This window comes from Paroedura picta, chromosome 13, assembly GCF_049243985.1.
Source record: "Paroedura picta isolate Pp20150507F chromosome 13, Ppicta_v3.0, whole genome shotgun sequence".
In the NCBI taxonomy this organism is placed as follows: domain Eukaryota; kingdom Metazoa; phylum Chordata; class Lepidosauria; order Squamata; family Gekkonidae; genus Paroedura; species Paroedura picta.
The window spans coordinates 22,082,380-22,094,827 of NC_135381.1; the positions used below are offsets into that span (position 1 = coordinate 22,082,380).

The 12,448-nt window shown below is 48.2% G+C and overlaps 1 protein-coding gene across 2 annotated transcripts in view; it reads right to left on the minus strand.

The window, feature by feature from the left end:
- ARHGEF6 (Rac/Cdc42 guanine nucleotide exchange factor 6) overlaps positions 1-12,448 on the minus strand; it is a 45,330-nt gene that overhangs the window by 30,601 nt on the left and 2,281 nt on the right. Inside the window, exons 2-3 of one of the 2 annotated variants that reach the window (XM_077307290.1) lie at positions 7,688-7,771; positions 1,184-1,268 (exon numbers count right to left, since the gene is read on the minus strand). In XM_077307290.1, coding sequence (XP_077163405.1) covers positions 1,184-1,268; positions 7,688-7,771 — 169 coding nt within the window. Of the gene's footprint in view, positions 1-1,183; positions 1,269-4,721; positions 4,870-7,687; positions 7,772-12,448 lie in introns of those variants that run through there. The other variant, XM_077307291.1, reaches the window with a different exon arrangement.

Here is a 12,448-nt window from a genome sequence, read left to right on the forward strand (position 1 = left end):
GTGTCAGAAATTCCTTGCACACAGACTGTTGTGTCCTAATGGTAATTCTTTCACAACAGTATGAAAGCCCATGCCTGGTCAAATTCCATTTTCTACCCAATTATATACAGAAGTAATTTCTTCCTTTCCATGAAGGAGCACCTGTTTTGCAGCCAGAGGGTCCTGCTCAATCCTAACCACATTCTATTAAAAAGGATGTCACACAATGATTTTTACGAAAGTCCTTCTCTCCTTGAGATGCCAGAAAGCTGCTGCCGTTCAAAGCAGACAATACCAAGCTAAATGGGCTGCTGGTCTGACTCAGTGTAAGGCAGCTTCTTATGCAGAGTGGTTATAGTTTAACAGCAGATTGCCTGCTTTGATTGCAGAAGATCCCGAGAATACTTCTTAGCATCTCCAATGAAAGCATCTCAAAGAGCAGGTGTTGGGAAATGTCCAAGGTGCTGGAGAATAAACAACCCTCAGCCAATGGTCACTTAACATCCAGAGGAGAGGCCAGAGCTAAGTGGCAAAGCACCTGTTTTGTATGCAACCCCTGGCATTTCCCACTAAAGAACTGCAAGCAATTCATCCTGAGATCTTAATGAACTGCCACCAAATTGACTAAGCAATGGTCCAACTAAGATAAACAAAGTTTGGATTTGATACCAAAACTAGTGCTGAAGCAGGGAAAGACATGTTTGATGGGTGCCTGATGGTTGAAACTATGCAGATTTGGTTTTGTTAAGTGCTCGAATGGAAAAAGCCCTGGTAATCTGCTGTCTGTTACTTTGAATTGAATTCCAGCATGAAAGAAAGGCAGGATAAAGGTAAAGGTATCCCCTGTGCAAACACTGGGTCATGTCTGACCCTTGGGGTGACGCCCTCTAGTGTTTTCATGGCAGACTCAATACGGGGTGGTTTGCCAGTGCCTTCCCCAGTCATTACCGTTTACCCCCCAGCAAGCAAGCTGGGTACTCATTTTACCGACCTTGGAAGGATGGAAGGCTGAGTCAACCTTGAGCCGGCTGCTGGGATCAAACTCCCAGCCTCATGGGCAGAGCTTTCAGACTGCATGTCTGCTGCCTTACCACTCTGCGCCACAAGAGGCTCTTAAGGCAGGATATTAATGCACAAAATAAACTTGCCCACAGGTTTCCTGTGCAGATAGTTGCTGCAAGAGATGAACCCAACAATTTCTTACCTTCTGTTGCTTTGATTATAGCTGCAAGGGTATTCAGCACCTGGGGAAAATTGTTTCCAGTGTACAGATCATGTGCATCAAACAGCTGTGGGAATAGACAAAAAGAAACATCATGGACTTCCCAGCTCAGCATTGAACACAAGCAGAAGCTGTATCTATCCCAGGGAAAGTTTCAGCACTGGATTCTGTTTGTGGTTTCATAAAAGAAGGAGGGATTCAACAAACTGTGCAGACTCTTTCCAAGCACTTGGATAATGCCACAAAGGAGCAGTTTTATCTTTCAACATCAGCAACGTGAGGGCTTTCCCTTTGCTCAAATTCTCAGAAGAAAGAAGAAAACTGGAAGGGGCAAGGGCAGAGGAACTAGCTCTGAGACTCAGAGAGAGAAGTCTAGGGTCATATATCAACATCACACTTTCGGATTAATAGGGAACTAGTTTTCCACTCTAGCTTGCAATGGAAAGTGTAAGTGTAATGGTTTTTATCATCGAAATGTCAACGATGCCACTCTGTACTAATAAAGAATCATGGCATACGTCAGCTTTCAGCTGTTACCAGAAGTTCAGGCACTGCATTCTTTGGTTTGAGATCCCCATTTTGTCAGCTTTAGATAAACTGTTGAATCTGAGTTTACTTTCTGATCTTTAAAATGCTAACCCCTACCAACCTCACTGGGAAATCTGTGAAGGAAAACACCATACCCACAGCTGTAATTCAAATTAAAAGCATAGCATAGGCCTATTTTTGTTTTGCACACCAATGTTTATCAAAACTCTCAGGAGAAGTCTTACATGTACAACGCCCCCCCCCCCCTTATTGCAGAGATTATCATTGCAATGGATATAATCAGGCACTACTATGCCTGAGTAAGGTCCTATATGGCACTGACAATTTTACAGGCTTAGAGCCAAGCTAGATGTTCTAACACCAGATCCCCTAATGAGTAGTTTGTTTGCAGAGTTTGAATATGCAAGGAGAGCAGTGTACCAGACTGCTTGAAGAATAAAATTGCTTTTATTCAGAAGAGAAACAACTATATGTAGAAAAAGACAGAGACCTACAGTCTAACAGGGGTAGTCAACCTGTGGTCCTCCAGATGTCCATGGACTACCATTCCCACGAGCCCCTGCCAGCGTTTGCTGGCAGGGGCACGTGGGAATGGTAGTCCATGAACATCTGGAGGACCACAGGTTGACTACCCTTGGTCTAACTAACAGTTGTCTGCAGTCATCCTCCAGTTGTTCAGCAATTGTCCGTCAGGCACGCAGGGGGAAGTATGCTCAACCAAACAGGAAGTCTTTTGTGGAGCCAATCAGAACACTGGAGGAGATAATTTGAAAATCATCAGGAAGCTCCTATTCTATCTATGTTACATATACATCTCTTCTGATGCTCCCCAGACACCCTTCATATTCTGCACAATTATGCACACTGCAGATCTTGCATATTTCAACATTGTTTAGCCTCAAAAATCAGACAGAGGGGGTTGGAACTTAATTTAGACAGGGTCCCTGGTGCTGGGAAAAGGTTATTTTTTAGGAATGCTGGGCACTCTGCAGCAAACGGGTTCAGCAACCAAAAATGCCATATGTTGGACAACCACAATCACTTGTGACCACCAACACATCTAACTTGGCTCTTACAATACAATACTAAATGTATTTACTCAGAAGTTAATGACACTAATGGAGTTTACCTTCCAGCATGAGCTCTTCACCACTGTAGCCTACAGAAAGGATCAGATTTTTCTCAATCTGGTACTTTACAGATGGTGGCTAAACTATTGTCTGTTACTAGAGATGTCAGTGGAAGCAACTAAATGCTGCAGATGTTTCAGTGGTTTGTGGAGAAAAGGAGGGGGTACCCCCTCCGCCAATGTCAGCAGTTTTACAACTGCACCCCTTAACTGCTAAGTCACTCTGTGGCTTTTGCCTTCCTGGAACAACACAGAGACTGTAAGGCACTCCCTCTAACCACAACTTCAGATTCTTAATTCTCATCTAGAACAGGATGAAAGGGACCATTCCTTTTTTTTAAATCCAAGGGCTGTAATGTGAGTTGCTAGCAAATTGTACCCAAATGAGATCCTAGATTTAGGGTTGTCTGTGCTGTGCTTTCCTTTACCATCTGTGGCTTGGCACATCTGAGTCATCTGGGACTAGGCATTCATCCTGCAGGCAATTCAGAGCCACATACCTCACTGGATCATACTCTACACACATAACACACTGTGGTCTGAGTTTATGTGGGCGAGTCTGGGAAAGAGTAATGTGATGATACCCTGACTTCTTTTCTAGCCCTGCAGTTCCATAAAATGCATACGCAAGCCCGCTATCACTCTCTCCCTATGGACTTTTTAAAATAAGGTGTTTTAAAGATTCCTGCAGAGCGGTAGACTTGGTGGCTAATGGTTGCTGGGATTCTTGCAAAGAATGCTGCCCCAAGTCCGAGCACATATTCCGGATGCATGCATGGCCAAGGGGTTACAACACACATCACCCACATACACACAGTCTCAGGATCAGTCCCAAAGTCTAACTGGCAATGGCTCCCCAGCCAAAACAGCCTAGAGCAGGGGTAGTCAACTTGTGGTCCGCCAGATGTCCATGGACTACAATTCCCATGACCCCCTGCCAGCAAATGCTGGCAGGGGGATCATGGGAATTGTAGTCCATGGACATCTGGAGGACCACAGGTTGACTACCCCTGGCCTAGAATGCTGTGATCATGGGAATTATAGTCCATGGACATCTGGAGGACCACAGGTTGACTACCCCTGGCCTAGAATGCTGTGATCCTTCCAAGAACAACCAGGGTAGAATTTGCCAGAGCCACAGCATACTTCATTGGGTGCACATTTTACAGCTTCTGGACTGTGCAGCCCTTTGATTCCCGTCACTCCCAAATTTCTCTATTTTCATGCAAAATGCATGTATGGATCCCCAAAGGCATGACGCAGAAGGGGACGCCGGTGGAGAAACCTAACTTCCCCACCTGTACCAGAAGGAATAGGAGAGGAGGCTGGAAAGGCAGGTGGAGGGCACAGCAGAACCAGAGCAGGCAGGCACAAAGTTCAGGGGGTTTCCCTGCAGGGAGCACTTCACATCTGGCAGCACCAAGCGGACAGGAGGATAGTGGAGAAGGAGGAAAAGGAAACATGAGTGTTGGAAGCGCTTCCTGCCACTCAGGCAGGCTGGTGGGAGAAGGGGACTCAGGGCGCGGAAAGAAGAACTGCAATGACCACGGATGGTTTGCGGGGCGCGCGGGGACGGAGCGCGCGGCTGGGGAGGGGCGCGCGGAGGGCGCACCAGGCGCCGCCGCAGAAGGGCGAGCGGCTGGGGAGGGGGCGGCCAGCGGGCGAAGGCTCCAAGCGCAGGAAGACGCGGCCAGGGGCGGGGAAGGGGGGGCCAGGGAAGGGAGCGGGACTGCGGCGCGCGGGGCGTCCAAGGAGGCGCCAGAAGCGCTGTGGGGCCACCCCCCTGGCCGCGGCCCAAAGGCTGCTCAGGCGGCGGGCAGGGGCGCGCAGCCTGTCACTCACCCGCCTCAGGGTCTCCGCCGCGGCCGGCCCATGGCAGCGGGGGCCGACTGGCGCCGGCAGCAGCCACTGCGGGGGACAGGACGGGAGGCGCCGCGCTCTGACCCGGAGCCGGATCGCAGGCAGGCGGCGCAAGGAAGGGGAAGTGATAGGCGGCGGCGAGGCGGGCAGGGTCGGGCCTCCGGAGCGCCACCTCCAACCGAGCCGCGAGTCCCTCGGGCGCAGAGAGCCGCCGCCGCCGCCCCCGGAGCCTGTGCACACTCGGCCCCCCTCCCTTCGCCCATGTCGTCGCCAGCAGGCAGGCAGCCTGGAGGCTAGATACGAGAGCCAGAGTCTCCTGAACATGTGCAGAGCGCTTTTCCTCGCTTCCAGATCACCATGGGGGGGGGGGGGGGGGGGTCGGTTGGTCCGGCTGGTTTGAGCCCCACAGTTCTGGTTTAAGTTAAGGACGGGGGGGAGCCGCAGGGCGAAGAGCTCGAGGCAGGCAAAGAGTTATTTCAAACCCACTCCCTAGCTGAATTGCTGGCAAGGAGGCTTTGGTGAAAAGCTGGACGTTTCTTTGCTTTAAGCAGCTCGTGGGAGTCGTGGTTTCCTCCCCCCCCCCGGGTTGTTCTCACAACAGCCTTGTAAAGTAGGCTACACCAAGAGGTTACGCCAGTGAACTATAAGGCTGAACAGGAATTCAGATTAAATTCCCACCCCTTCACCCACTATATGTACTGGAAGGCATATTTAAGATCAGCATTAGGGCTTTCTGGGCTTCCTTGTCCAAAAGACAAACTTGTAGTTTTTCACAAGTACCTACTTTCCTGAGGACATACAATAGTTTCGTTATTTAGTCAGGCTATTTTACATGCTGCCTTTTCACCCAAATGAGTCCTCAAGGTGGGCATCCGATAAATCTCGTTTTTATCATGGAAAATAATAATGTGAATAGAAAAGAGTGCCTCTGAGCATATGACCTGCAGATTTCTAAAACTGGGTAATCTACACATTGCACCAGCTTGCGGCCTGCCACTATAGGTTTGCTTAACGAGCTATTGCTGCCCTGCTTTTTAGGCATCGGACAACAATAAAACCAATTACAATGCATCATAAATCCAAAACAGCAAAGCACAATAAACAATAAAGCATTTTTAAAAAACCCTCAGCAGACGAAATAAATATGTCAAAACAACAAAATTAAGACAGCCACTCAAACCATCACAAACATTAATGAGGTCAGGTAGGCAGACTACCAGACATTAGAAGCCCAAATATGAAACCACTCGTTTACAAACACTTGAGCACCTGATGAATGCAACCCAGTGGCCATGTGCTTGAGTACGTCCCTCTATTGCTGCTGCATTCAAGCAAACCCAAAGCTTATACCAATTCCTTGCGCTGCTCTTTGTGGTCAATGGCTTGCATTCTGCTTGGTGGGTCACAAGAGATACCATTTGCTGGAATGAGCACTTCAAAATCCCTTATTCTCCCACATACTGCTAGGTGTCCACTTTGAATAGCCAGCTATAATCCAGACAATCCTTTCTGTTTTTCTCTAAGCCCCACCTTGTTATATTCAGAAATGCTTCTGCCTCAAGAACAGTCATATTAGGTTGCTATATAAAGTTTGCACTCCACCCCTCCCTCCATTGAAAGAATCAACTGTTCTTCCCCTCCCACATATGGCACCTGGTGGGCATTGCCATATGTACTCAGAACTGTCATGTTCTTTCTTCTCCTTTCTTGCCATTATGCCTGCAAACTTAGCTGGAAAGCCAGAAACATCTTCCAGCATTACTAAAGATGCATGTTGTTTGAGTCAGTGGGTATGTTAGGCTAACAGTGGTGTTTTCCTCCAGCACAAAAAAACTTTCTGTTTGAGCTATTTCAGGTGTCCGCAGCAGCAAAAGATTATTTGCATTAAGGGAAAACACCACCATTAGCGGAACAAGTCTGGAGGGCCTAAACAAGGGAAGCTGGAATCTACCATGTTTATGAACAAAATGGTAATGTGGGAATTCTCAACTATTTCACCCAGGGCTTAATCTGTGCCAGGTCTGAGCCCCAGAATCTGTCCAAAACACCCAGGCTCCCCTATTCTACTCAGGTCCTTGGTTTGTGATTGCATAGCCGTTACCAGCCAAGTCCATGCTGTGGGAGTTTCATCCCACCTTCCTTCTTTGTCCTGCTCATGCACATATTCCATACATTGATGTCCTGTTTTCCCCCATGGCTCAAAGTGGCTTATAATGTATAACATTCAATGAATCTACTAATCTACTAACCCACCATGAGCAAAACAGGGGATGCTGGCTATGCTGGTTAATCCCAGCCACACAGCCCACCAGGGCTTTTTCCCAGTGTTATTAACAGCCAATCCACCTCTGGAGTCTCAAAAAAAACAAAACCAGTAAAATGCACCAAAATTAAAAAAGCAATCAAAAGAATCAGCAATAAAATGAGCAGTTTTGAATCAGCAAAGAAATCAACCACTAAAAGCCCGGCTAAATAAAACCACTTTTTAAACTTTTTGCCAAAAGACTGCAGCAGTGGAGTAATCCTTCTGGAGAAGGACATCCCCACAGAAAAACTCTTCTGTTCAGCAGCCCATTTATAAACTTGGAGCATCAAGATAAGCATCTCCACGGCAGATCTTAAAAACTGGAAAGGTCCCTATGGGAGATGCCGATCCTTCAGGCACTTGACCCTAAGCTTCACTAGGGTTAGAAGTTGTGTTTGTCAATTAAAATCTTTCAATGCCATAAATATTACAGATAATGCAGTCATATTATTAAAATTATGGACGTTTTAATAACAATGGCTTGCTTTTACATGCCAAAGTTCACTTTGTTAAGTCCTGGGTACGTCCCATGATAGAATTAAAACTCACGGATTGCCCTTAGTGAAGCTCTGGATCCATGCATCAAAGTAGATGTTCGGGACTAGATAAAAGAGCAGGCTTGATACAAGTGTTTAACACTCACCTGCACTTTAAGTGCTGCACACCCATTTAAGAACTCCTTGATGTTGCCAATGCAGTCAGCTTCTGTCTTGGGCTCCAAACAATACTGTAAGAATCAAAAGCCAGCAATGAACATCTTGACAGCTCCCGTCAGAATAGCCTGTTCTGTTCTCGGCAAGCCTGGGTAGATATCAGCCTGTGTATTTGTACTACTGAATGAGACAGCTTGGCACTGTAATGATTTTTAGAAAGAGGGTGGACTGTGGTGGGTGGTTAGTGGGTAGAGGCAAGCTGTCAAGCCAGGAAGAAAGAGCAGAGCCAACAGAACAACTGAACCAGAAAACTACGTGGCTCACTTCTTGTTTTGAATGTCAGAAGGAGGATGTCGCCCTTGAAGATCAATCACCCTGCCCAAAGGCAGACCACAGCTTATACCAGGGGTGTGTGCTAAGAGATTCTGTCGCTAGCCTCTTTTTTTTTAGGGGGGGAGGGAGGGGAAGTCATGAATGTAATTATAGGGGCATGAAGAGGAGTGCCTTCCTGTAAATGTGGGAAAGAAGAAGGGGAAATACTATTAGGGTGTTTATGGTGACAGATGCAGGGAAAGAAGGGACTCGAGCATCTGATAGCTGTATCTAGTGCTTCTAGCTTCTGTGCCAGTGTAGAATGCGGAGATGGCAGCAGTCTTACAGTCGGGTGGAAATGCTCGAAGGGCCATGCAGGGTGAAGTAACAGTGGGGTTCCTCGATCTGATTTCTGGCAGCTGGCTAGGGAGCAGGGCTGCACATATGGAATCAACTTCCTAAGGTAGTGGTGAACTCCCCCTCAAGCAGTGGTTGGACAGATACTTATCCCGGATGTTTTAGGCTGATCCTGCATTGAGCAAAGGGCTGGGTTGTTGTTGTTGTTGTTGTTGTTGTTAGTTGCGAAGTCGTGTCCGACCCATCACGACCCCATGGACAACGATACTCCAAGGCCTTCCTGTCCTCTACCATTCCCCAGAGTCCATTTAAGCTCGCACTGACTGCTTCAGTGATCCATCCAGCCACCTCATTCTCTGTCTTCCCCTTCTTCTTTTGCCCTCAATTGCTCCCAGCATTAGGCTCTTCTCCAGGGAGTCCTTCCTTCTTATGAGGTGGCCAAAATATTTGAGTTTCATCTTCAGGATCTGGCCTTCTAAGGAGCAGTCAGGGCTGATTGCCTCTAGGACTGACCGGTTTGTTCACCTTGCGGTCCAAGGGACTCGCCAGAGTCTTCTCCAGCACCAGAGTTCAAAAGCCTCAATTCTTTGACGCTCGGCCTTCCTCATGGTCCAACTTTCACAGCCATACATTGCCACTGGGAAGGCCATAGCCTTGACTAGACGCACTATTGTTGGCAGGGTACTTTTTAGGATGCTGTCTAGATTTGCCATAGCTTTCCTCCCCAGGAGCAAGCGTCTTTTAAATTTTGCTGCAGTCCCCGTCTGCAGTGATCTTGGAGCCCAGGAAAATAAAATCTGTCACTACCTCCATTTCTTCCCCATCTATTTGCCAGGAATTGAGAGGGCTGGATGCCATGATCTTCATTTTCTTGATGTTGAGTTTGAAGCCAACTTTTGCACTTTCCTCCTTCACCTGCATCAAGAGGCTCTTTAGTTGCTCTTCACTATCTGCCATTAGAGTGGTGTCATCGGCATATCTGAGGCTGTTGATATTTCTCCCTGCAATCTTGATCCCAATTTGTGACTCATCTAACCCCGCATTTCTCATGATGTGCTCCGCATACAAGTTAAATAGGCAAGGCAACAGTATACAGCCTTGCCAAACTCCTTTCTAAATTTTGAACCAATCAGTGATTCCATGCCCAGTTCTCACTGTTGCTTCCTGACCTGCATATAGGTTTCTCAAGAGACAGATGAGATGCTCTGGTATTCCCATCTCTTTAAGAACTTGCCACAATTGTTGTGCTCCACACAATCAAAGGCTTTAAAATAGTCAATGAAACAGAAGTAGATGTTTTTCTGGAACTCCCTAGCTTTCTCCATGATCCAGTGTATGGTAGCAATTTGAGCTCTAGTTCCTCTGCCTCTTTGAAATACAGGGTTGGATTTGATTACCTGTATGGCCCCTTCCAACTCTACCCTTGCTCTTGCTGTGATTTGCAGAAGTGAAAATCTCCATCTATGATTATATTAATATTGAAAGCTGCCAAGCACATTATTCCAAATAGAATGCATATTTGCATGATTGCAGAAAATGTATAAGTAATACCTCTCCTTGGGCTAGAAGTGGGGCACCTTGATGTAGAATTTGGAAGTAGTCTACTATCACTCCTTCAAAAGAGAGAAAAACTCTTTTGCCGTGGAGGCAAAAATAAACAACCCCCCTCAATGTTTCTCTCCTGCCCCAAATCCTCCTGTGATCCTATAGAATTTTGTAGAATGAGTCTCAAGTACTGGCTTGGAGTCCTTGAGATGTACACTTAACCAGTCTGAGAGATTTTACAGTTAATAGGTTCCTGTTTTTGGGAGGGTAGGGGAGGTATTTCAGTAACAGCCTTTTATCACACTGCTGTTTCCTCTTTCTCATAAGTTCTTTATTCTTTCAATTTGTCTTGCTTTTCAAATATTGCTGATTGGGGGTTGTGATATATAGCAGTGGTCCCCAACCTTTTTATCACTGGGGACCGGTCAAAGCTTGACAATTTTACTGAGGTCTGGGGGGGGGGGGTTGTCTTTTGCCGAGGGACGTCTCCACCTCCTGAGCCCCTGCTCCACTTGCTTTCCCGCCGGTGCCCCTGACTTCCTGCCGCCCACTGGGGGGCGCTGCCAGGAGCAACTGCACAGTGCCATGCTGAGGGGAAGCCCCAGCCATAGTGGCCGCCGGAGAGCACCAAAGGTTAGCTGGCGGCAGAGTGGCAGGGCAGCTCCCGAAGCAGCAGCCAGGGAGAAGGACGAGGAGGAGCCGCAGCCCAGTACTGATTGATCCACGGTCTGGTACCTGTCTCCAGACCGAGGGTTGGGGACAGCTGATATATAGCACTACCAAATGAGGCTGGTCAGCAATAGATTCAGGACAGACCAAATAATATGCATCTACAAACAATGCATTATTTATGGAATTTGCTGCCACAGGAAGTGATGGCTTTGGCCCTTGCCCCACACAGCTTTTAAAGGGAAGGTGATGTGAGACATTCGTGGAAGATGGGTCTAGTGGGAGCAATTAGCCACAATGAACAAATTGAACCTTTGTGTTCAGGGGCAGCCCCTGAAATAAATACCAGCTGCTAGTGGGAGCAGCAGGAGTCAAAATATTGCTTTCCTGCAGCTTTCCTCAGTAGACACTGTGGAAAATCAGGAGGGTTGGTGTGATCCAGCAAGTTGATGATATAGGGTAGTGTTAGACCAGCAGACTAGGATCTGGGTGAGCCAGGTTTGAATCTCCACTCTGTCATGGAAACTTGCTACAAGACTTTGGGCCAGTCATCTGCTCTTTGCCTGACCTGCCTCACAGAATAATCCTTCCAACAACCACCCTGAGCGAGGCCAAGCTGAGCTAGAGTGACTGATCCCAAATGGCCCAGTGAGCTTCATGGTGCCATGTTTGGGGTTCCCATGGGTGGCGCCATTTTGAAAACCCGGGGAGCCCCCTGGGCATGGTGACTGTTGCCATGTATTGGGGACTTGTTCTCAGAGCTCCAGATGCCCCTGTTGCCCTTAAGAGACTGGCGGTCCGGGGAGCCAGTTCTTGACCACAGCTCCAGTGCATTTAGCTCACCTGCATGGCTCGCCGGACCTGCGTGCTTCCAGCAGCTCCTTGGCTGAGCAGTCCTGTGGCTGCTTAGTGCAGCCCCCAGGCGGCGTGCCTTCTGGAGCTACGGAGCACTTATAGCCACACCTGGAGTCTTGCTTATGCTTCATTGTAGGCTTCGGGGCCACTTTGCGGGAGCCAATGCCTTTTGGCACAGCTCGACCTTTCTCCTTCATGAGGGCCCTTTTGTTCTGTGCTGCAGCCTTCCAACCTGCCGGGGGTGGGGAATCCGCCACCACCAGCCATGTCCCAGTATGAGTCCACTGGAGGAGTTGAGGCCTGGCGCTCCGGGCCGCTCCTCAGGGTCTTGGGCAGCCACCTCTGACCCTTCCTCCTGCTTTTCTCCTGCAGCGTGGTCGGTCCTGGCTCCAGTCACTTGTGGGTAGTGGGAGCCATGGAGAAAAATCCCTAGCAGTTTTCTTAGAATTGCGAGGAAGTTGCTTGTAGCAGAAAAAATATCCTCTTTTTGCAGCTGTTTTATTTTGTAAATCCAATGGATTCTATTGATCAAGAGCAAAGCTCGGGATCTCCTACCTAGGCAGTAAGGTATCCCCTGTGCAAGCACTGGGTCATGTCTGACCCTTGGGGTGACGACCTCTAGCGTTTTCATGGCACTCAATACAGGGTGGTTTGCCAGTGCCTTCCCCAGTCATTACCGTTTACCCCCCAGCAAGCTGGGTACTCATTTTACTGACCTCAGAAGGATGGAAGACTGAGTCAACCTTGATCCAGCTGCTGGAATTGAACTCCCAGCCTCATGGGCAGAGCTTCAGACTGCATGTCTGCTGCCTTACCACTCTGCACCACAAGAGGCTCATTGCCTAGGCAGTAAAGGTAAAGGTAAAGGTATCCCCTGTGCAAGCACCGAGTCATGTCTGACCCTTGGGGTGACGCCCTCTAGCGTTTTCATGGCAGACTCAATACGGGGTGGTTTGCCAGTGCCTTCCCCAGTCATGACCGTTTACCCCCCAGCATCAAGCTGGGTACTCATT